At 42.0% G+C, this 23718-nt stretch overlaps 1 protein-coding gene across 2 annotated transcripts in view; it reads left to right on the top strand.

Annotated features, from left to right (window-relative positions):
• The window catches only part of UTP20 (UTP20 small subunit processome component), a 61608-nt gene that overhangs the window by 18943 nt on the left and 18947 nt on the right, over positions 1 to 23718 (top strand). For both annotated transcript variants that reach the window (XM_028745734.2, XM_028745735.2), the window contains exons 20-40: positions 622 to 701; positions 1558 to 1801; positions 2811 to 3035; positions 4872 to 4962; positions 5672 to 5757; positions 6207 to 6332; positions 6975 to 7141; positions 8609 to 8817; positions 10969 to 11112; positions 12265 to 12344; positions 13026 to 13252; positions 15205 to 15349; positions 16412 to 16499; positions 17853 to 17996; positions 18579 to 18629; positions 18719 to 18871; positions 19759 to 19914; positions 20888 to 21028; positions 21510 to 21647; positions 22614 to 22753; positions 23342 to 23421. In XM_028745734.2, the coding sequence (XP_028601567.2) occupies positions 622 to 701; positions 1558 to 1801; positions 2811 to 3035; positions 4872 to 4962; positions 5672 to 5757; positions 6207 to 6332; positions 6975 to 7141; positions 8609 to 8817; positions 10969 to 11112; positions 12265 to 12344; positions 13026 to 13252; positions 15205 to 15349; positions 16412 to 16499; positions 17853 to 17996; positions 18579 to 18629; positions 18719 to 18871; positions 19759 to 19914; positions 20888 to 21028; positions 21510 to 21647; positions 22614 to 22753; positions 23342 to 23421 (2915 nt within the window). The remainder of the gene's footprint in view (positions 1 to 621; positions 702 to 1557; positions 1802 to 2810; positions 3036 to 4871; positions 4963 to 5671; positions 5758 to 6206; positions 6333 to 6974; positions 7142 to 8608; positions 8818 to 10968; positions 11113 to 12264; positions 12345 to 13025; positions 13253 to 15204; positions 15350 to 16411; positions 16500 to 17852; positions 17997 to 18578; positions 18630 to 18718; positions 18872 to 19758; positions 19915 to 20887; positions 21029 to 21509; positions 21648 to 22613; positions 22754 to 23341; positions 23422 to 23718) is intronic.

The raw sequence follows: 23718 nt of genomic DNA on the forward strand, positions 1-23718 counted from the left end.
ACTGAAGCAGAGTGGGCTGTTAGTAAAACAATGGCTGAGCTAAAATTTGATTCCAGGCTTCCCATATAATGAAGAGAATGATATAGGAGTGTATATTTATAACAGGAATAGGAGACCTCTGGCCTTCCAGATTTTGTTTGACTCCAGCTTCCATCATCCCTGACCATTGGCTATGCTGGCCGGGACTGAAGGGAGTTGGGGCTTATCAACATCTGGATTCTCACATGACCAGAAGGAAGCCTTATCAACTAATATCAGAAAACTGTAGATCCTTAATAGTGTCAGTGAACCAAATAGGACAGCCTTGTTTTTATGCACTATCTTGGTAGACCTAGCTGACCAGGATCTGCAAGCTGTAGTGCATGATATTCCATGCTGGGGAGTGAGTGGGCCGGCAGAGGAGTAATGGAGTACTTTGGTTTCTATGCTGAGCACAGAGGGGGGGATCAACAGCTCTCTCGTCTCTGCCCAGCATGGAAATGCAGTGCTGTATACTTTCTTTGCCAACTCCTAGTTGACTGGTATTATTTTTCTTCCTTTATGCTGGTAGTATTTGTAGTTTTATTTTATAGGCTGAAGTTGCCCAATTTTACATCCCTCCCTTTATTTTTTTAAAATTAGCTCTCATGCAAATGAAATGGAAAACAAACAGTTTTGGAAAGTTTACTTTGAACATTTGGAAAAGGCCGTCATTTATGCTGGTAAGAGAAAGCCACTTTAATGGTTTCATAATAGTCCAGCCAAGATCAGAGCTGCTCATGAACTAAATCTAGGGGTTTCTGATTTTGTACAATTCAGGAGAGTTTTTCTCTCTCTCCTCTCCCACTCCATTCTCAGTCCCAGATTGGGAGGTGTTCAAGTGTCTCAAAGTTGTTTCACCTCTCTTCCTGTTGCTGCTTTTGTTCTCCTAAGAAAAGAAACTAGTGGTTTTCCCTGGTCCAGCTTGGAACAACTTCAAGGCATAGAGAGGCTACATGCAGTGGTGGGAGCAAGGCTTCTCCTTCCTTGACCATTGGCCATGCTGATGGTAGTCCCACAACACCTGGAGGAGACCATGATAGCTACCTCTGCTCTATACAAATGTTATGTGTGCCTGAAGACATTCAGCAAGCTTTATACATGGGGTGAAAAGCTGTGGGTCTCTCAAGGGGCCACAGCTTGCGAGGTGCTGGGGTGAAAGTGCTTCAGCTCTCATGATAAGAGCTGCGGCAGTTTCACCTGGCATCTCGCCGGCTGGGGTCAAGGCAGCTTTTTAAAACATCATGGTATATCGCCAAACTGCGATGTTTGGCTGGTGATACACTGCGATGTAGAAAACCCAACATCGCCCAGCCCTAGGCTCCACTTGTCTTAACTATAGCTGCATCAGCTTGTTGGAACATTTTCTAATAAATCTGTTCTCTCGCTTTTTATGACATACCCTCCAAGAGCAGCGGGGTACTGTATTAGCTGCAGTGCCTTCAGAACAGTAAATAGAACTTACGGCCTTGTACTAATTCATGATCAGAAGCTTCTAAAGGGTAATAAAATAGAATTTTATTTTTGCTTTTTCTCTAGAGAGAGAGCTACATAATGAGCTGGAAGAAGATCAGTGGGACATTATGGATGCTCAAGGAGAAGAAATCCATGGAAGAGACGTCAGAACTTTGTATCTTGAGCAGCTGAAATGTCAGACATGCTGCAGTGAGAGGACAGATCACGTGAATTTTAGGCTGTTGCTTTGGAAGGCAATGTCAAAATTTCCGGACAGAGTGGAGCCCAGGTCTAGAGAACTCTCTCCACTTCTCTTAAGGTTTATTACGTGAGTATTTTCACCAAGGGTGGGCCAGAGAGGGAATAATTTTTGAGTACTGGTTTTAAATGCTATCGAAAGTACCTGTGTAATTTTTAAGACAACTTCAGGGATCGCTCTATATTTGTGTGCAGACATGTGCGTTTGTGTGAGTGTGCATGGGTGTTGGAGAAATGGGAAGTGGCTTGGGAGGGCATTCCAGGCAGAGGAAAGAATAGAAAAACAGAAAATAGAAGGTTCTAGTAACTTCCATGAGTTGATGACAGACAGACAGACAGACAGACAGACAGACAGGGCCTACCTGGTCGGGAGGAGCTGCAACACTTATCTCCCCAACAGGTGTTTTGCTTCCACTTACTGGGAGGCATGATGGTGAGATGGTGAGGAGGTCAGTGGGCGAGTGGCAGCAACACATTATCTGGAAAATAAGCACCGTGGCTCTGTGCCACCAGGCAAACAACTTCTGGAAAGAGGCTATAAAGATAGCTAAATGTCAGTGTTAAATATAAGCAGTAGGAGTTTGAGGTTGGTGTGTAGAATAACAGGGAGCCCAGGTGGAGACTTAAGGAGAGGGAGGTGTGAGGTAATCGCAACATGAAATATATATTTTTACCGAGGCATTTGAATAAATCGAAAAGAGAGAAGCAACAGGCAGGAAGGTCTAACTAGAAACAGGCTGCAGGAGTTCTAGCCCAGGGGTTGGCAAGGTTTATCTTGCCTGGGCCGGATCGGTCCCGCGGAGATCCCCCTGTGGGCCGGATTGTGCATGCGCATGAGCGAGTGCACCCATGATTTTCTGTGCGTGTGCATATGCAATTTCTGGCACCGAGGAAATGAGTCCCTGCACCTCGCTGCACCGCACCAGTTTAGCACAGCGCGCGAGCGGGCAACTCAGTTCAGGGGCTGCTCGTGGGCCGGTCAAACGACCTCCACGGGCCGCTTCCGGCCCATGGGCCTTAGGTTGCTGACCCCTGTTCTAGCCCATCCCTTTTTTGTTTTCTTGCTTTTCTTTTTACAGCAACGAATACTATCCTGCAGATTCACTGGTAGCTCCAGCACAAGACCTTAGAAAGAAAAGCGGTAGCAGTGTAAAACGAGACCTCACCGTGGAAGGAGATGCAACAACCATGAAAGATGATGAGAAGGATGAGGATGAGAATGAGAATGAGGAAGAGAAGGAGACTTCTGAAGAGCCAGTGATGGAAGAGATGCCAAAAAAGAAGACTAGAAGAGCTGCGTCAAAGTAAGCTTTACTTAATTATTTGTCCCACAAATATTGGAGAAGATCAGGTTGGGAAGAGGAGGGGTGGGGTAGTGAAACTTATATTCTTTTACATAGTGTACGTGTAAAGTGAAGAAGATCACTTTTGAATGTAATTTGGCTTGTGGTTCTTGTTCCCCCATGAATGGCCCATCAAAAATTGGAGGTTAAAAGGGGCAGTCCAGGGCTGCTTCCAGAGGGCTTTCAAACAGCTCCATAATATGGCCCACAAACTATAAAAAGATCCCCATCTCTTATGCAACAAGAGAACATACTAATCACGCTATGAAACAAAGAACAAAAGCTCTTTCAGTGATGGAAAGATCGCAAATCATGGTTGGTTCTGGCTCGTCATTGCTGTAGTGCTAAAATTCTGCATTTGTTGGTTAGAGCATGGTGCTGATAACACCAAGGTTGCAGGTTTGAACCCCGTATGGGACAGCTGCATATTCCTGCATTGCAGGGGGTTGGACTAGATGATTCCTAGGGTCCCTTCCAACACTACAATTCTTTGATTCTATGATTTTCTATTCTGAGAATTGTAGGCCAGGATTGAGGGCATCGTGTGTGTGTGTGTGTGTGTGTGTGTGTGTGTGTGTGTGTGTGTGGAATGCTGTTCTTGATTGTGACAGAACTCCAGCCTCAAAAATTCTTGTTCCTCAATGGAATTTTTAAAATACCTATATCAGTAACTCAAGAAGTAAAAGATTTATGGGCCAAGTGTTAATGAATCTTTAGTGAAGGTTTTTCCTCCCCTCTATTGACCCCAGGGTCATTTCTCTGTCAGTGTCCTTCCACTATTGTTTAACTTTAGAGCATAAATTCTTCACTTACTGGTGCAAATAGATTGTGGCAGGTTTATGACAGAGACAACCAACTCCTGTATTCTTGAGGGGCTGTTCTATCCTAGAGAAAATGGCCTGTTACACAAAGTGACTGCCTCACAAGTAGTAAGTCTTCATAATTAACTTGCTGCTATTTAGCTCTAAAGGTTGTGCTGCAGTTGCAGATCAAATGTATGCAGCCATAGCATTATATAAACATTTTTTCTATGACGTGCATATTCTTTAGATTCAGGTTGTGTTCACTTATCCTGATAAGCATGATTTCTGGCTTATGGTTTTACGTTGTTGCACACTGTCTAATAGGTCCTGTTCCACTCCTCCTTTGGTGGGAGCAGAAGAAATAAACCAGGAAGACACAATTTAGCTTGACTTTCCATTGCATCTGAACCTGAGACTAGCCACAATCCATGTCAGCAACAAGCCATGGTTTAAGGCGAACTGGAAGTTGCCATGTACTTGGATGTAACAGGAGGCCAAGCTTAGCAGTGGCTTCCTAGTTGTTCTTCTTGTGCCAGGGGATGAGTGAAGCAGGAATGATCAGCGGTGTACACAACCATATTGCTTGATCATGGTAAACCATGGTAAGCCGCAAACCATGGTTTATTATGATGTGTGAAGAAGATCATTGGGTGAGGATAGTATGAGAAGCTGAGTCAATTTGTGAATGGCTAGAAGCTGGGGATTTGGATCAGTTCTGCCTACTTTTATCACTAGGATGACTTATTACAACTTCTCTCCTCCTCTCCCAAATTCTGCTCTTCCTCCTTTCAGCAAAGGGAAGATGAACTACTGAGTGATACACTTGTGTTGAAAACCCTGGTTTTTATTAGCTTTCCACAGCCTTTGAACGTGCTTCAGTAGACTTCCTTCTACTTTTTTTTAAAAAAATTATTACCGGAAATCAATTTTTTTGATGATGACTCAGAACAATTGCTTTCTGCTGTTAACTTCTGTGTTCCAATTTCTTTTTCAGACAGCTCATCACCCACTTGCAGCTGTTTGCCCAATTTTCAAATCCACGTGCATTGTATTTAGAAGCAAAATTGAATGAAATATACACTCAGGTGAAACTTCTTCTTTTCAATTTTGTCTAGATGTGTGTGTAGTTGTTGTCCTGCAAGGACCATGCCAATTTCAAAATGACTTGGTAGACATGTCTGTGCAAAATATATGTTATCTTTTGAAGCAGTTAAGTTTGCCAATGTGGTATTGTGGAAGTCATCCCTGATTAACCTACACCAATGCTTGCTACTAAACTGACTTTCTGTTGTTGTTCTTGAAAAATTCTGAATAAATGAGTTTCTTAAGCTTTTTAACAGAGTTAAATTCCTACAATTGGAATGATGGACAATGTTAAGGATTAGTGGAAATTGTGTTCTGTTTAGTATCTCTGTGTAAGGCCAAGGCTTTTCAAATTTGCTTACTGTGTTTGTGGAGGGGCTGCTCAAGCCAATCTCCCCAATAATCATGTATTTTATCATTTATTTATTGCACAAATATTATATACTGCTTGATTGTAGAATAAACCTCTTAAGCATCTTGCAAAATTAAGGCAAACAACTGCAGGCTGCTTTGTTTACCTCTCTCCTGTCCTGTTCCTCTTCGTCAGGCCAGCCAAAGGGATGTGTGACTGGGCACAAGATTAGTTACATCACTGAGAAATCTCAGAAAAATAAAAGCCTATGGGGAGAGGGGATTTACTAAAGCAATGTAAGTTGGAATCTGGCCTATGTGTGCTTTCTTCTGACTTATTTTTTCTTCTTCTTTCTTCAGCTGCTGTCTCATCAGGACCAGAGTGTGCAAAAAGTAGCTCTTGACTGTATCATGACATACAAGCATCCACACTTGCTGCCATACCGGTAAGAAGTTCTACAGGTGGGATTCAGTGGGTATTGCTCTGCTGATGGAAGGCATTAGCTCCTCCCTCTTAGCTCCCCAAATTTTCCTCCAGGGGCTCCTCAATCCTCTGGAGCTGGTGGGGAGGCGGAGTGATGCAAGAAGGGCAGGGGAGGAGTTGCTGGGAATTCTGTCCATCCCTGTTGCGCTAATGGATGCCTTCAGTCGGTGGAGGAACTCTCGCTCGATTGCACCCCCTGTTTGATTTGGCTGTTTGTTTTGCTTCAGCCATCATATAGGAGAAATATTTCATGGCCAGAGCAAATGGTGCCTAAGTGTTCACACGTGCATGTTCTTGACAGGCGCTCTCTTCGCCAAGCATAAACATAATTTGTTTCTAGGATCTATGCCTTTGTTTTCTAAGATATTGCGTAGAGAATCTTTTTCTTAATCTTGCATTATCTACTTACAGAGAGAACTTGGAACGTCTACTGGAAGACAAGAGCTTTAAGGAAGAAATAGTTCATTTCAGCATTTCTGAAGAAAACACCACAGTAAAGGCGCTGCACCGGCCAGAGCTTGTTCCTGTTCTAATGAGGTTAATGAACTAATCTGTATAGGTTCCTTATGGGTCTTTACAAATGAAATATGACAATGTATGGGCCTACTTCAACAGGAAGATGGTCTGATTTTTGGACCTGCTTCTCAGGTTTCACTGTGAATTCCAAATACTATATGGGTTACTTAACCCACTTTTTCCTTTTTAGTGGAAAACTGTCTTCTGTAAGTTAAGTGAGTCCTTATTCATTGTAGTTCTTCCACGTGGTTAAGAAACTTTCCACTCAAGTCACTGGGAAATTGCGTCAGTAATTATTTTGGTTGGGAGCCAAAGTAGTGTCCCGAACTAGGGCTAGGGAGGTCTGGATTCAAATACCAAGTCTGTCATGAAGTTCATTGGGTAGCCTTGGGCCAGTCATCACCAGCTGGTTTCACTTACCTCACAGGGTTGCTGGGAGGGTAGGACAGGCAAAAATCAAAACAAAATGGCGGGAGTGTGTGGGTTACGATAGCTCTCATTTTGAAGCCATAATTATGATTGCAATTCTGGCAACTTGGAAGCATTCTCTTAAGTCTATATAAAAAAAGAAAAGGTCAACAGGCCCAATGGACCAAGCCTTCTGTATGCGGGCTGGTACCTTGTGAAAAGCTAATGTACTAACTTTCTTTTTGGTATTGGAAGGATTCTGTATGGACGGATGAGAAACAAAACTGGAAGCAAAACACAGGGGAAGTCAGCCGCTGGGACACGCATGGCTATTGTTTTGAGATTCCTTGCTGGCTCGCTGCCTGAAGAGATTAGGATGTTCCTGGATCTGCTATTTGAGCCTGTGAAGCACTTTGGCAATGGTATGGCTTGTACACGAGAAACTTTTTATCTAATGGCGAACATGGCTAGTAAGATCCCAACAGGATTGAAGCTAGGAAGGGCCCAATAGTAAAGGAGTACGCTAGGTGACAATACACGCCAATATTTTGTTGCTTCTTCGTAGCTTATAGCCTGTAAAATAACTGTAAAATAAAGTGTTTCGTTGCATGTCTAACTTGCTTCAGTGTTAAAACCATGTATCTGGGCATCATGCGTGATAATGAAGCAGCTTTGAGAGTTGGCTTGAGACTTTTAAGGAGAAATGGATTGCTGATTCTAACTGGAAAATTAGGGGGGAAATTGGGAGATGATTCCTCAGGCAGCTGATTTATTTGCAATATTTGTTTTGGGTGGTTCTTGATAATATTTTAATCCGCTTCAAATCTGTGCAATGGGATGAGTTCCCTTTGCTCCGTCTCAGCTTCTGCCAACCTAGGAGTTCAAAAGCACACTAGTACAAGTAGATAAATAGGTACTGCTGCGGTGAGAAGGTAAACGGCGTTTCCGTGCGCTCTGGTTTTCATCACGGTGTTCCGTTGCACCAGAAGCAGTTTAGTCAAGCTGTCTGGGGACAAACACCAGGTCCCTGGGCCTGAAAGTGAGATGAGTGCTGCAACCCTATAGTCACCTTTGACTGGACTTAACTGTCCAAGGGCCCTTTACCTTTTACATATAGAGCCTGCATTGCATTGAACTGTGATCTCTTTTGTCTTAAGTATGTTTTTTTGCCACTGAACATTCTCCTTGTGACCCTATTTTTACATTTAGTAATAGTGGGGAACATTAGTTCTTCATCTTGTTTGTGAAAACCAAAGATCTCTTAAAGTGCAATACTCTAAATGCTTACTTGAGTGTAAGCAGCACTATGTTTAGTGGGATTTAGCTCCCAAGGGCAAAACACATCAATTAAGGGGTCATTCTAATTTTTGCCCTCTAACCATATACAGTGGTACCTCGGGTTAATTCGTTCCAGAGGTCCGTTCTTAACCTGAAACTGTTCTTAACCTGAGGTACCACTTTAGCTAATGGGGCCTCCTGCTGCTGCCACGCCGCCGGAACATGATTTCTGTTCTCATCCTGAAGCAAAGTTCTTAACCTGAAGCACTATTTCTGGGTTAGCGGAGTCTGTAACCTGAGGCGTATGTAACCTGAAGTGTATGTAACCTGAGGTACCACTGTATTGCTTCTGCTGCTTTTCAGGGGTTTTTTTAATAGAAAAAACACCTTCCCTAGAATTTGGTTCTTAAAATTGGGTGTATAGCATTGCAACAGAAGCCTAGGCATTATTGATTTGTTAATTTCTGTATCTTTAGGAGTGGGATATTCCATCTTGAAATGCACCTACCAAAACTGAACAGAGTACCTTCAATCTCTGTAGCGTTATTACCAAGGTGATACTATTGTTGCCACCACCCACCCACCCCACTTCTCCTTTTTGCTTTTGGTAGGAGATTGCCTCTCTGCAGTGCTCCAAGCAGTGGCAGAACTCGATTTATCTCGAGTCTTGCCTCTAGGTCGGCAGCATAGCCTTTTCAACAGCCTGGAAGTAGTACTGAAAAACATGGGGCATCTGATCAGCCAGTACCTGCCTGAGATTTTGCAGATTTTACTTTGCATGATGGCAACAGTATCCCACATTCTTCAGGAGCGGGAAAAGGTGAGAAATTTGCTCCTGTGTATGTGTTCTGTGTATGTGCTCCCATTTTTCGGTCCCAGCTCCTGCCCACCTAGCAGTTTGAAAGCACTCCTAAGTGCAAGTAGATAAATAGGGACCGCTTTATAGCGGGAAGGTAAACGGTGTTTCCGTGTGCTGCGCTGGTGTTGGCTCGCCAGAGCAGCTTCGTCACGCTGGCCACGTGACCTGGAAGTGTCTCCGGACAGCGCTGGCCCCCGGCCTCTTGAGTGAGATGGGCGCACAACCCTAGAGTCGGACACGACTGGCCTGTACGGGCAGGGGTACCTTTACCTTTACCTTATGTTTTCTGTTCTGTTTCTGATGAGAAGCCCATGGGGCATGACAGAGCAAGGCATGTTGCTTATTTTAGGACCAAGGAGAGTTCCTCATGAACAATTTTCTCTGACCACGCTTAGTCTTTTATGCTTTGACATCCACTGGCATTAATGCAGATTTTAACCAATTAATTGTGTACCTTAAAATTCTATCAATTGTTATTAATTCTGACATAAATACTAGTTAAGAGTAATAAATAATCTGCATATAAAGCTAATTTCAATTCCACTTGCTCGTAAATGAAACCATAAATCGCCCTATTCTGTTCCAGTTGCCCATACCGGTGGTTCCAAATATAAATCAAATATTCATGAGAGAGAGGGCAATCCTGTCTTTTACCTCCCTCCAAACTAAAAGGATATGAAAGGATTTCATTTGTCCTTACATGCAATTGAGGAGAGAGGTATAAAATTCCAGCTCTCCTTCACTGCTCCTGCTGCTGCCGTGTTGTGTACAAAACAAGCCGGAGTCAGGCTTGTGTCATTTGAAGCTGGGCTTGTGGTTTGTAACCAAGGTTTATTTTGGGCTTAATACTTGTGGATTGTTTGGAGAGAAACATACCATGAGCCTGGGTTTGGCCCTGCAGTAAGCCAAACTCTGGTTTATTTCAGCCACTGCATGATAGCAGCAGGAGTGGGAAAGGATTACCATGGAAATTTTTGAGTAATGTGCGCCTGCATGTTGCTTTTCACATCAGACTGTAGTTTGGCTTAATGTGACTTGCAAGCTTGCCATTGCCTCTTAGCCAGGAAGTTCAAAAAGAGCAATACCCAGAAAAGTCACAGTGCAAGATCTGATGTACAATATTGCCCTCCATGGTCATGCAGACATTCAGACTGAGCACAAAGTAATCATTTTGACAGCAGTGTTGCTGAAGTTCATGGTAATTAGTTTTGCACATGAAGTTATTCACTAACTCTTGAGACGAAAAGCTGTAATTCAGTAACTCCAGGCTTCACAAATATTTTTTTCAGCGTTGCCATTTGTTAAACTTAATTTAACACTTCATTATCTAGTGAGGAAATAAATGCCAATTAAGAGCCTCATTTATATTCTACTGGGTCTTTTTCAAAACACATTAGTCATTTATTGCCTACTAATACTACTTTCTGTGTTAAATGTTAACTTTGTATAGTTATAAATGGAGGTGCAGGGTTACTATTTCCTGCAGTTCTCAATTGGGGTAGATTTTTTTTCTTGCGGACACAGGGCTGGCTAACAAATTGCCACTTGAGGTTAAGATGCTTCCTCGCCATGCAGATCTCACATAGAGAAACTAGCCAGGCTGGCTGTTGAATCTTACATTCATACTCATGGTGGTCTCCACTTTCAGCACCTGCTGCTTGAGGCAGCTATCTCACACCGCCTAGCTTTCGGGCCGGCCCTAGGTGGGCTTGTCATCTCCAGCGTGTTTGCTTTTCGCTCTCGTGCTATGCAAACAGATCTCAATATCTTTATTTGCTGTGCAATATATCTATGGACTTTAAAAATGTATTGGGGTTTGTTTGTTTTTTTGCTATTATTTCTTTTGTGCTCTTACGTTATAAACCATTCTGTGATCTTTGGATTAAAGTTCTTTATATAAATTTACATTAATACGCCAGAGACATGCAGCATTAGCGTAACTCGGACAGAGACAATCCAGACATATGGGTACTGCTTGCAGTTCAGAGGACACATTCAGTAACTAGTCTTTTAAATCTTAGGTGGTAAAGAATAACTGCCCTTTAAATGTTTTGCTTAAGAAGAAGAAGAAGAAGAAAGTCCCTCACAGGATTGTTATGATTTGTTTTGCAGATTCAACTCAAATTAATTAACCCAGTGAAAAATTTGAGGCGACTTGGACTTAAACTTATAGCAGACTTTTTCTCTGATTTCAAAACTTACAACTTTAGTGTGGAAGAGATTGATGCAGTTTTTCATGCAGTGGTTTGGCCCCAGGTAAGGGCAGCGTGAAGGTGGAGAGTTGCTTGCTTTTCTTTACTTAGGCACATGTCTCAAGTGTCCTCTAGCATCTTCCAAACTGCACAAATAACTTGCTTTCGAGTGAAAGTGGTATTTGGTTCGAAGCACAGAGGGCATGCTAGGAACAAAACATCTAATTTTATTAGAGTGGCTGGGGAAACCCAGCCAGATGGGTGGGGTATAAATAAATTATTATTATTATTATTATTAATCAGTGTATCTACTCAAACTACAGTCCAGAAGTATGTAAATTTAATCCAAGTACAATGTAAGCTGGGTTTGTCCTTTCATAAACAGCACGAGTTTTGTTGAATCTAAAGGCTTTTGCCTATATCATCTCCACAAAACTTGAATGTGACTTCATGTTTATAGCTGACAAATGTAAAGTTTCAATTTTGTTGGGTGAGATATACATGTTCCTAAGTTAATGCCACATCTTTGTTGGGAGAAAGTGTGTCACTGAGTGGCACCCGCCACTCCTCTCTCTCTCTTACCACACTGTGGCAGTGTGCATGCCACAACAGCTAGACCTACTGCCTGAGGTCCAAGGGAGTAGGAACAGATCTGCCATTCATGACAGGAGCCCTTTCATGCCACAACAGTCTTAAAGTCGTGGAAGCTGTCACCCATCTACACTGCAGTAACTCTTTGGTCAAGCCTCACAAAGATAATGAAACATAAAGCAAATATTGGATACTTCTTTTTAGATAAAACTAGAAAGAAGTCTCCTGTGAGCATGTGCTGGCTCACCTCTAAGTATGTAACAGGAGAAAATGATGGTTCCTTCAGGCTGTAACCTGCTTTCTTCACTAGTCTACCTGTCTCAGGTACTTGGAGATGGTCCCTTTAATGCTAGACTGCCTTAGCTGTGGTGGGTGTAGAGGAGCCATAATGGCAACATTCTTGGCTCCACTCATCATTAGCAGTTTTGTTCTTGATGTCAGTGGAGGCAGAAATACCTGGCTTAGCTCTTAGTGTTGTGGTGAAAGGAAGATAAATGCAAATAGTAAATTGTTCCTTCAGAAGCAAATAGTGAGCATGCTAATGCTTCTTCTTTTGCAAACATCTCTACCAAGACAGCCTCAATATTTTGCCTCGATTTTATTTTCTCCTGTTTTGTTCCCTCAGATCCTCAGGTTGGCCTCTGAGAGCCAATATTCTCCTACTCTCTTGCTCAAAATCATTCACATATGGAGCAGAAGCCCCAGGTAAATTACTTTCTTCTTAATGAAACAATGGATCGTGGTATAACTTTACTGCTACTCAGGTGTGTGTGTATATATGTATCTATGTGTATATATATAAGTGAGCTGCACTTTTAATCTAAAGTTTATGTTGGTTGTTTATAGGGACCATATACACAGGTACAGTGATAAGCACACATCTTGTTTATTTAACACAATTTATATACTGGTAAATCGATGACGGTATCCTCTTGACATTTTCATTTTCAAGTTAGCATTAGGGCTGACTTGGAATGGGGCAAGGGGCATGTTCTCTGCAAATGTTTCAGTCCCTGAAATATGCACCTCCACCTGTTGTTGTTGTCCTCCTCCTCCTTTTGACAATTTTTGAGACTCTGAACAGTGAAGAAGAAGAAAAAGGTTGAGAGTTGTAGGAACTTAAGAGAAACATGACAAGGACAATTCAGGAGTTTCACCTACTTTGGTTCCTACTGTGACCTTATGGAACGTTCCTTCAAACTTCTGAAAGGGGCGTCTCTACTCCCCACTCCCCGGCTTTAGTATTATGAACATGAGGAGAGCCTGCTGGATCCTTTTTCTGGATCACTGACTTAGGCCTTACCTCTTGGGAGATTTATTCTAATGTTGTCACTAGTCATTTTGCTACATCAGTATTTTCCTGCCTGTTTGTTGTCTTTCCCTCAGGTATTTCCCTTTGCTGGCCAAGCAGATGCCAGGACATCCAGAATATGATGTGTTATCCAATGTGTTTGCTCTGCTTTCGGCCAAAAGCTTGTGTGAGGCAACGGCTGGTGTTGTGATGGACGTGGCTGACAGTCTTCTAAACACTCCTGACTTGGAGCCCGATGACGATATTTGCAGCTTGACAGTGACAGACTGTGTCTTCCAAGAAGTTGATGAAACGACAGAAGGTACGGATGGTTAGGCGCCCGAATCTATTGCAAGTGAATATTTTCAAAACTGGTTGTTCCATTTTGCTTGTGTGGTAGAATTAGAAACTGATTTGTGAAAGAAAATATTCTCAGAACCTACTAGATGGTGCATTGTAGTTATGCTCTGTAGACTTCTTATAGTTCCATTTTTACTGGTTTTTATTGCCTCCCTTAGAAGTACATGTATTAAAGGGTGAGATGGAAATTCATTTGTAAAAACTCATAATAAATAAATGGGTTGTTGGCAGGGCAGAGTGATTTTCATTGAGAGCTGCATTACCTACCTCTCTCATGGTGTGTCTCGTGTTTTTCCTCCCAATGTTCCCAGTATTGTTTCACACAGATTCTCACTGGATTCTCTGCCCTACCCTCAAGACCAAGTATCACTTGTAATTGATTTCAATTTGTAGTTTTAGCCTATAACAGACCAACAGTTGAAGAGCCCTCTTATACTAGTAATTTCATCTCCAGATTTAGCTTTCACTTCATCCTTAGAGCAGAAGGTGCAGTGGCACCCAATGGCCATCGTACAGGTCAGTCTAGACTAAATGCTGGTTTTGTGACTTCCAGCACAGTATTCCGTTCATAGGCCTGGCTGTCAGAAAAGGAATGGAGCAATTCTGCAGCTCACACCTGCAAGGTTCCTTTCCTCTTGTTTCTTTCTTAAAGCATTTCTATCCCACCTTTCAGTAATAAAATCACCAAAGTAACTTAACATCACTTAAAGCACTCAGATATAATAATAAAAGAGCAGTAAAAGAGCAGGGCATAGGGACAGTTGAAAACAGCACCAAAACCATAGTAAAGCATGAGGACATGAAAGCTGTATTCACATACAAAAACCATCAGATTTGGTGCCAGGCAACCACATAAGGGAAAGGAGCTTTACAGCTGAGGTGTTGCAGCCACAGAGTTCTGATGGAAAGGGTATATTGTCCCAGAGAAGCATACCAACAGAAACTCCTAGCACTTGAGATAAAAGATGGGCCTTTATTAAAAGTGCTACATTGTGGTAAAGGACAGTGCACAGGTGTTTGTTTGGGTTTTTTTTACCAGGCACCTGTTTATATCCTGGCTTGAAGGATCTGTCAGTTTTCAGCTTGCTGGAGATAACAGATCCACTTCATGAGCAACAACCAGCAAATATTATTGACTAGTGTGTTTTTGAGCAGCAAACATATACATTTCATGTTGGCTAAATAATTTAAATTAAAGCATCGTTCAGTAACTGGATAGCAAGTTCCCTTGTCTCCTAATTAATCCCTTTAGTAGCAACTTCTACTACATTCAGCGGTTTCCCAGGAAATGTGCTAGTTTCCAAACCAATATTTTCCCACGTTTAGCCATAATGATAGTATTTCCGGGAGCCGTATAATTATATTTGTTAACAAGCTGCATTTTTAGTTGTCAGACATTTTATTATGGCATATAGTTTATTGTTGGCTGATATAAACTCCTATTTCATCAGGTTAGCCAAGTCAGGAGGCCTTTTCATATAAAATATAATATGAAGATATGGCCAGCTTGCCCATCTCTTTGATGTCGTTCCATAATCATGTGCAGGCTTGTGGAAATTGCTTCCACTCAGGGACACACAAACACACCACTTGGTGCCACATCCCATCAGCAGGATCCCTCCATCCTTGGGAGAAGCTCCTGGGTGGGCTGCTGGGGGGAAGGGCAGGGAGGAAAGAGGACTTCCACCAGCCCACTTTAGTGCACTAGAATCTCTGGATTCAACTCATTGCATTTTTATTATTATTTCTGTTACCTGCTTTGGGTAGTATATGCAGAAAAGTGGGATATAAATTGAAATAACCCCAGAACAATTGTTATACTATTTGTGAGGAATTGGATGATATTCTTTAGTTTTTCTGCTTGGAGGACTTAACATCTCTGAATGGTAAATAAACTCACTGTCTCCCTTGCAGATGTTCCCACCACAGGTGTGAAGCTGATTCTCCCCCATGTGCCTGCAATCCTTCAGTATCTCAGCAAAACTATGTTCAGTGTGGACAAGATGAAGAAGAAGAAGTACAGAGCACAAGTCAGCAAAGAACTAAACATCCTTTCAAAGTAAATAGTTCCTTGGTATTGCTAAGAGTACTGATTTATATAGGGTCCCTTAAATTTTTACTATATATGTATATATAGAGAGGGAGAGGGGTAAGTTTATATAAAGTGGTACCTCCGGTTGCGAACGGGATCTGTTCCAGAGGTCTGGCCGCATCCCAAGGAATTTGCAACAGCAGGACCGCTTCTGCACATGTATGCGGTGTGGTTTAGTGCTTCTGTGCATGTGCACATAATAATGTGCACAGTGTCAAGCGCTTCTGTACATGCATGCATGGCGAAACCTGCAAAAATACTTCCAGGTTTGCCACGTTTGCATCCCGAAGTTTACGTATCTAGAGGGATACATAAGCGGAAGTACGAATGTAGTCACCACTCACACAAAACCACAAGGAGGTGCACAAAGTAAAATACCATAAAGCAGTATAAAAATACTCGTTAAAAACGACGGGTTCCTTTTAAAATAGGAAATTAAACAACTGAATAGACTTGTGAACAAAAAATGTTTTCAAGAGAACCACCTGCAAGAGGCTGTCAGGAAGGTTGAGCTTTCAGGTTGAGGCGGGGGGGAGGGCTTTTTGTTGGGGGTTCACTCTGGAAGCTATTGTATGTATTTCAGGGATGGGAGGCTCTGAATCTAAGTTTCTTGGCTCCATGTCACTCATGCAGCCTCCTCCCTGCATGTCACCATAGCATATGCCTTATAAGGGATCAAACTGTTCTGACTGGATATCTAGCCCAGTATTGGCCACTCTGATTGGCAGCACCTTGGACAGGAATCTTCTGATCCATTCTGTGCTGGGGATCATGAACTCTTAATTCATATATGTGTAGTTTACACTGATAGGTATACAGTATATACCTGTTCTTCGACTTGCAGTTGTCCATATTCATTTGTGTGAAGTCATGTGTGGACCAGAATTTTATTAATGCATTCATGTGCCCTTTTGTAAGCAGAACATCAGCAGCAGTTTACATTAACAGATGATTATATTATAGGCAATTGAATCGTGGTGTTGTGGTTATATCGGTGCAAGGCTAACCTCTTGCTTCTGTTGAATATAGAATTAGCAAGTTTATAAAGGACAAGAGTCAGAGCTCCATCCTGATTGGTCTCCTCCTCCCTTTCCTCCACCAGAGTAACATGGTGCAGGTAAGCTTTGTTATTTATGCCTGTGGGAAGTCACATTTTCTTTCAAATTTGCCTGTTTTCTGGTGAACTTCTAAACTATTTTTCCAGGTCATCATGATCTGCTGCTAACTTGTTTGGGTCACTGTTATTCAATGTGCTCTGCTGTGCCTTTGGGATCCCCCCCCCCCCCATCTCTCTCTCTCTCTCTCTCTCTCTATATATATATATATATGAAACTATAATGGAGTGGTTTAAAAAAAAAAGTTTGAAAGTGGGAAGTCCCTGGTTCGGATTTCAGTTAACCTATGTTCTCGGTAGGGACGCGGGTGGCGCTGTGGGTAAAAGCCTCAGCGCCTAGGGCTTGCCGATCGAAAGGTCGGCGGTTCGAATCCCCGCGGCGGGGTGCGCTCCCGTTGCTTGGTCCCAGCGCCTGCCAACCTAACAGTTCGAAAGCACTCCCGGGTGCAAGTAGATAAATAGGGACCGCTCTGGCGGGAAGGTAAACGGCGTTTCCGTGTGCTGCGCTGGCTTGCCAGATGCAGCTTTGTCACGCTGGCCACGTGACCCGGAAGTGTCTCCGGACAGCGCTGGCCCCTGGCCTCTTAAGTGAGATGGGCGCGCAACCCTAGAGTCTGTCAAGACTGGCCCGTACGGGCAGGGGTACCTTTACCTTTACCTTATGTTCTCGGTGCAAACCACTTCCCATGTTAAGATGTAAGGCTAATTTTCGGATGAGGAAGCTGTGGGACTCCTGATGTCGTTGGGCTCCAACTCCCATCAGCCCCAGCCAGTATGACCAGTGGTCAGGGATGATGGGAATTGTAGTATAGCAACATCTGGAGGGCTACAGGCTAGCCATCGCCGTTCTAAAACATAGTTTAGTATAAAACGAACAAACCAGGGTGAGTCTTGGGCTTGCACAGTTCCCTTTCCTTCTCTGTAGCCAGGAGGAGTTTAAAAGCTTCACTTTTGCTTAATCGTTATTTGTGGGGTGGTTTTCATCTAAACCAACAAACTGTAGTTAACAGTTTGATTGAAACAAGCCAAGTTGCAGTCATGGTCATGGTACATGCATTGATTAAGCAAAAGCAGCAAAATGAGCTTCTGAACTGCTCCTCTTGCCTATGGGGCAGGAAGAGAGGGGGAGTGGAAGCATGCAAGGACAAGGCTTGCTGTGTCTTGTTCAGGCTTACTGATAATTGTGCTATGCGGTGGTTTATATACAAGTATTTTGCACAGTGGAAATATGTAAGTTGTTTCTTGATTAATATACTTTTGACTAAGTCTCTCTTGACAATGCTGAACTGGATTGCATTATGTTATTTTTCAGTGTAAGTGAGGAATTTTGTCATGATTTATCTGTTTTTTTTCCAGGATACTGAGATTGACATCCTGGAAACGGTGCAAAATCTACTGAAGCATTGTTTGAATCCAGCAAGTTTCCTCAAACCACTGGCAAAATTGTTTTCTGTTGTTCAGAACAAATTGTCTCGTCAGACGCTGTGCATGGTTTTTGAGGTACTGAATACAGTAGTAGCACATTTATAGCATTTTTGTTAGCGATTGCTCAACACTATTTTGGTTGTGATGTGAACTTGATCCATAATGATTTCTCTGAGCATCCATTTCAAGCTATGACCCTCTTGGGGATGTCATGGCGACCATTGAGGTCTTCCCAGTCCCAAATCCCTCTGCAGTCCCTTCAGAGGCTATCCAATCCCTTTCCCCTGACTGCTTCCTTTTTTCTTAGTGGTTGGGCAATGGACTTTCAAAATGGCCTCCTGAGCCTCCAGGAACTGTGGGAAATGTAGTGGATGGTGATGAGTTCTAAAACTCAAAATGTTATGAGTGGATAATGGAAGAGCTGGTTAGATTCTAGTCAAATAAATACAAAGTGTGGTATGCTGGGAAGAAAGAATGGGGCATCTGAATTTTGAATACTGTGGCCACTTCTGGTTGTCCTGTTTTTTAAAAAAGTGAAATGTAGAACTGGAGAATGTTCAGAGAAAAGCGCTGTAAATGTGACAGTAGATGATACATGTGTGAAATAATTCTAGGTTTGTTAAATTTGCCTTTTTATTATTTTTCCATTTTTTATAGACTTTATCAGATTTGGACAGCAATCTAAAATACATTACAGATACAGTTAAGGTATGTAATGTTTCACCTGATTTACTTCTAAGAATTTTTCTGTCATCGTTTTGATTTTATATCTCTATTAAACATCTTGCCCTTTGTAGCTGAATGCTTTTGATCCACGTCATCTTGATGATATCAATTTCGATATCCGCTTGTCAGCATTTCAAGACATCACTTCTCATATCAAGGCAATGAAAACAGTGGATGTCGACTACCTTATTCCAGTAATGCATAACTGTTTCTATACAATACAGGTGAGCCCATGCCAATATCTGTCCTTTATGGTAGAGCTCCTGGAAATGTATTCTCTATTTTTTTAAAAAATATTTTGATCATTTGGGGAACTGAAAAATACACTTATCTGCATATCTTTCCCCTTACACCATCAATGAGATTAGAAATTCCTGCTTTATTATTTAGTAAAAAAAAAAATTAGAATATTCCTTTTGAACCAAAAAGGCACCTCAGGGGAAGTTATGCACGTTTGCAAAACAGCCATAAGCTATTTTAGGTGAGCATTAGAATTACCTTTTGGATGCTATATGAGGAAATATCTTCAGCAGCATGTATCTCAAGAGAGCTAAGAGAGTTAAGGAAGAACCAAAAGTAATTTTACATCTAAGATGGCAGCAGCTTTCAGAATCTCTGCTTGTTCCATTGCCTCTGCCTGATGCTCATCAAACCCCCCTTGTATCTCTCCCCCCCCCCCCCCCCGTGCCACAAATTGGCTTTTTCTGAGGGTCCCCAGGGGCTTAGGAAAATACATTTTTAACAGTATTAGGGGACAGCATAGGAAATCCCTGTTTGTGTGGCTGTGTTTTAAAAGATAGTAAGCATGTGGGTTATCGTTGCCGGCTCTAAAATGACAAAAAAAGTCTTTTACTTCACAGGAAAATATGATTGATTCATAGTGAGCTTCATAACAATCTTATGGTACTTTTTACATATGGCTTGCAGATATTAAAGCTTCCAGGTTTCCAGGTCTGTTGCTCCCAACTCAGCTGCTCTGAGTTGTTGTCGGGGGAGCTGGTTTATGTTCTATCGATGATTATATTCATGCATATTTCTGAGTCTCTTTTAATCTATGGTTTCAGGATCATCTCTTGTAATCTCACCTGCCATAATCTTTTTCTTTCTTTAGTTAGGAGAGATGTCTCTAAGTGACAGTGCCATCCTCTGTCTGAATGCTATTATCAACCTGTTTGCTGAAATCAGTCACGCAGAAGAGGAATACAAGGAAATTATTCAGCACACTCTTCTAGAAGCTTTGAGAAAAGGGCTAAAGAACAAGACTGAGGTAAAAAGCTGGTTATTATTTTTAATTATATACTGTTTAATGCCAAAATAGGCTTCTTGGTGATTTATAGAATATAAAACCCAGTTATATAACACGATTGAAGTATTCCATAATTCCATTTCCCATGAAACAACCCCATTAAAATGCAACAATTAAAACAAGAAACTCTGGTCAAGAGACCAAGGGAATGCCTGTGTGGACTGGTGCATCTTCAGCACATCTTGGGATGCCTCTCATATTTCAGCAGAGAGTGCGTTCCATTGGTGAAAAAGCCCACCTCCGCATCACCACAAGCCGACTGTTGTCTGACTGCTGTTACATTTCAGGAGGAAACGTTACTGTGAAAGAGAATTGTACAAGTGATGCCCTATTCTAGTATTTTGAAATGAGACAGGGCCGTGGGCAGGCTTCTCATTGAACAAAACACCCAGTGTGGCTAATGATAAGATGGAAATATTTTAAAAAGCATAAACAAAATGCTTCTGTATTGTTCCTATTACCTTACCTACCTACCTTCCTTAGCATGTTTACTCCAGCCCAACATGTTGACGAGTCCAAAATATGGCAAATAAGCTAAATTCTAGGGGAGGGGTTGATACAATGGTGTGGAGAGGATGTGGGGCAACGTGAAGGATGTGGGGCCACGTGAGATGTCTTGCCATGTGCTACCACCACACTTCCCTGACATGTTCATTCAAATAACGGCAGGAGTAGTTCAGGTACCAATGTAAATATGTAGAGCCCCTGATGTAAACAAAAATCTATTTAGGAATGTTTAATATGTGTGGATGTCAGTCTGGTCCCAAAGGGAGAAAGTTTCAAAAGCATAATTCTGGTTTTTGTGTGTGTTCTTGCATGGTTGTTCTTGCTCAGTGTGTTTCTAACAAAGAAATAATCAAATGGCTGCATTAAAAAAACACCAAGCCACACATTTTCACATTTCCCTTGGTATTTTGTTACTTGCTGCTTTCAGAGCATTCAGCAGGATTACACATCGTTGCTCTCCAGTTTGATTCGAGCATTTTCAAACCACCCAGAGTTTCAGGACTTGGTCCAGCTGACTGACATTCATGATCCAGAGATGGACTTCTTTGAAAATATGAAGCATATTCAGGTATAATGCAATCCTGTTCTTGCCACTGGGCAATAGTTGTATGATAGTGGAAAGATGGTAGATACTTCATCTTCTTCTGTGAATGTAAATCTTTGCAAGTGCTGCCTCGTTTTTCAGTCGCAAATCATTGATCGTTGTGAGAACAATAGCTCTCTGCGTGTGTGTTTTGATTTAATGGCTATAATGTCATTTACACTATTTTAGCACATGCTAAGCTTTGCTGTTAATGTCACATTTAAAAGGCAGCAGCTAGAATTGTATGCATTTAATCAGAATGTATTTTCTCTTATTCAGTGTCTCAGTTTGAGAAATAGACAGAAGTGTGTTGTAGTAAGATGCTCATTCAAAAAGGTGTCGTTTCTCCCCTTCCTGGCTGTTAAGAGCTGGTGAAACTTTTGATGGATTATGACACCCAAACCTCCTAGGTCTACAGAATTAAATATGGGCCCTCACTCAGTGAAAACTTTTGTATCTCTCTTAGATCCACAGAAGGGCACGCGCCTTGAAGAAATTGGCTAAGCAACTAGCTGAAGGCAAAATCACACTCTGTTCCAAATCTCTTCAGAATTACATTATGCCTTACGCAACTACTACTATCTTTGATGAGAAAATGCTTAAGGTAAACTTTTAGCATGCAATGGTGGGAGCTACTTTTATTTCATAGCCCTTAGTGGTATATTTCTGTAAGTGCAACAGGATGATTTCCCTTTTCATGAGGAGAAAATAAAGAGTGTTGGGATCTGAGTTGAGATTTTTTTAAAATGAGGTACCTCCCCTGCATGGTACTTATTTGAAATATTTGTTACGGCTCTTATTTCAAGCTGCCCTTTTAAAGAAGGAACAGTGCATTAATAGTGCATTTCTGGGAATTAAACTTTGCAGAGTTCTTCTTTGTCTGATATCTTCATCATTTAGTTATTTATACATTCATTCATTCATTCATTCATATTCTGCTGTTTCCCCCAATAAATCAGTGAGGGAGGCCTACATATTTCTCTGTACCCATTCTCCTCATTTGGAAGAATTGCATTCATACAGCAATCCTGTGAAGTAGCTTAGGCTGAAAAGAATGTGACTTCCTCAAGGGCACCTGGTGAGCTTTATGGCTGAGTGAGGACCTGAACCAAAAGCTCCCTACTTATGGTCAAACAGTACCAGGGACAAATAATTGGTGCCATCAAGATGTTGCTGTACTACAACGTCCATCAACCTGACCATTGGTCATGCTGGCTAGGGCTGATGGGAGTTGTAGTCTCAACATTTGAAGGACACCACAATGGCTATCACTGCTCTAACCACTACACCACACACCTCACAACTTCTGAATTTAATAATGAGGGGGGAAGCTTCAGATAGATCTCTGAATATTGCAAAGCATGTTGCTTCTTTTGGGTATTTTGATGTGAAAGTGTTGGGATAGGTTTTCTTCTTGGTTCAACAATGTCACTTTCGCCATGATTTTAAAGGGAGTGTTGGGGATGTGGAAGGAAGCTTCTTCTAGCCTGCATGGGCTTCATTAGTCTAGGCAAGGCTTTTGTGCTGCTTGAAATTGGGAAGACCCTAAGGGTTGTTTTCTGTTCCTCAGTATGAAAATATGATAACTGCTTCGGTTGAAATGGTAGGAGCTGTTTGCAGACATCTTTCTTGGTCAGCGTACCTCTATCACTTGAAACATTTCATACACATCTTGCAGACTGGACAGATCAATCAAAAACTGGGCGTCAGGTACTGTAAATGTCGGTTTTAAGGTTTATCCTGTAATCCTGTGTGCACTTACCAAGCAGCATAGTGGGACTTGCTTCTGAGCAACCTTGCAGGGGTTTGCAATGCCAGTCACTCCATACTGATAGCATTAATAAGGAAATTGACACACAAGGATAGTATCTCTGTGGACTGTTTAAGAGCTGTCGTTTAAACCGAGCTGATGTCTGTGTTAATGGGAGCACTGAGCCTCTGTCTGCGTGAAAAGAGAGCTTTATGTTCCAAGCACTTTTAATTCACTTTGGCCAGATATCAAAGAACTACTTTAGGAATGCTCTTGTCCAAAGAGATTTTTGCTTGCGTTCTTTGAACGCTAGATTCCACTCCTCCCCCAGTGCTATACTGCACTTTGCTTTTTGAGTGTACCCTCTGTTTTAAAGATTTGCCATGCAGCCTAGGGAGCACCTGTTCAAGAAACTCAAGCCCAGTTCCCCCATAAGTATTCACTCGAGCAGTTCTTTTAGTCCAGTCCTTTTACAAATAGAAAAGTTGTACCTTTTTTGGATTTTAGCACCTTTTATTTCTCTCCCTGCCCCTTAATCTGTTTGACAGTGTGCTAGTTATGGTGCTGGAGGCTTTTCACTTTGACTACGAAACTCTTGAAAAGCAGCTTGAGATGATTCAAAAGGAAGGTAAGGTTCTGATTCCTGCATCTGGTGGAGTGGGCTCCAGCTCCTGTAAGGTTATGCTTCTCACGATAAATGTTGGTAGGCTTTAAAGTGCTGTGACTTTTTGCTACAACCTGTTAACGCTGCACCCTCTTTAGCATCTACTGCATTGTAATTCTGATCGCTGCTCACCTAGACGGCTATGTTCTACCGCCAGCGCTGGAGGCCATAATACTTCTGAAGGCCAGTTGCTGGAGACTGGGGGAAGAAAGGGTGCTGCTGTGCTCAACGTCCTGCTTGCGCACTTCTTATAGGCATCTG

The sequence above is a fragment of the Podarcis muralis genome, chromosome 10 (assembly GCF_964188315.1).
Source record: "Podarcis muralis chromosome 10, rPodMur119.hap1.1, whole genome shotgun sequence".
Classification (NCBI taxonomy): domain Eukaryota; kingdom Metazoa; phylum Chordata; class Lepidosauria; order Squamata; family Lacertidae; genus Podarcis; species Podarcis muralis.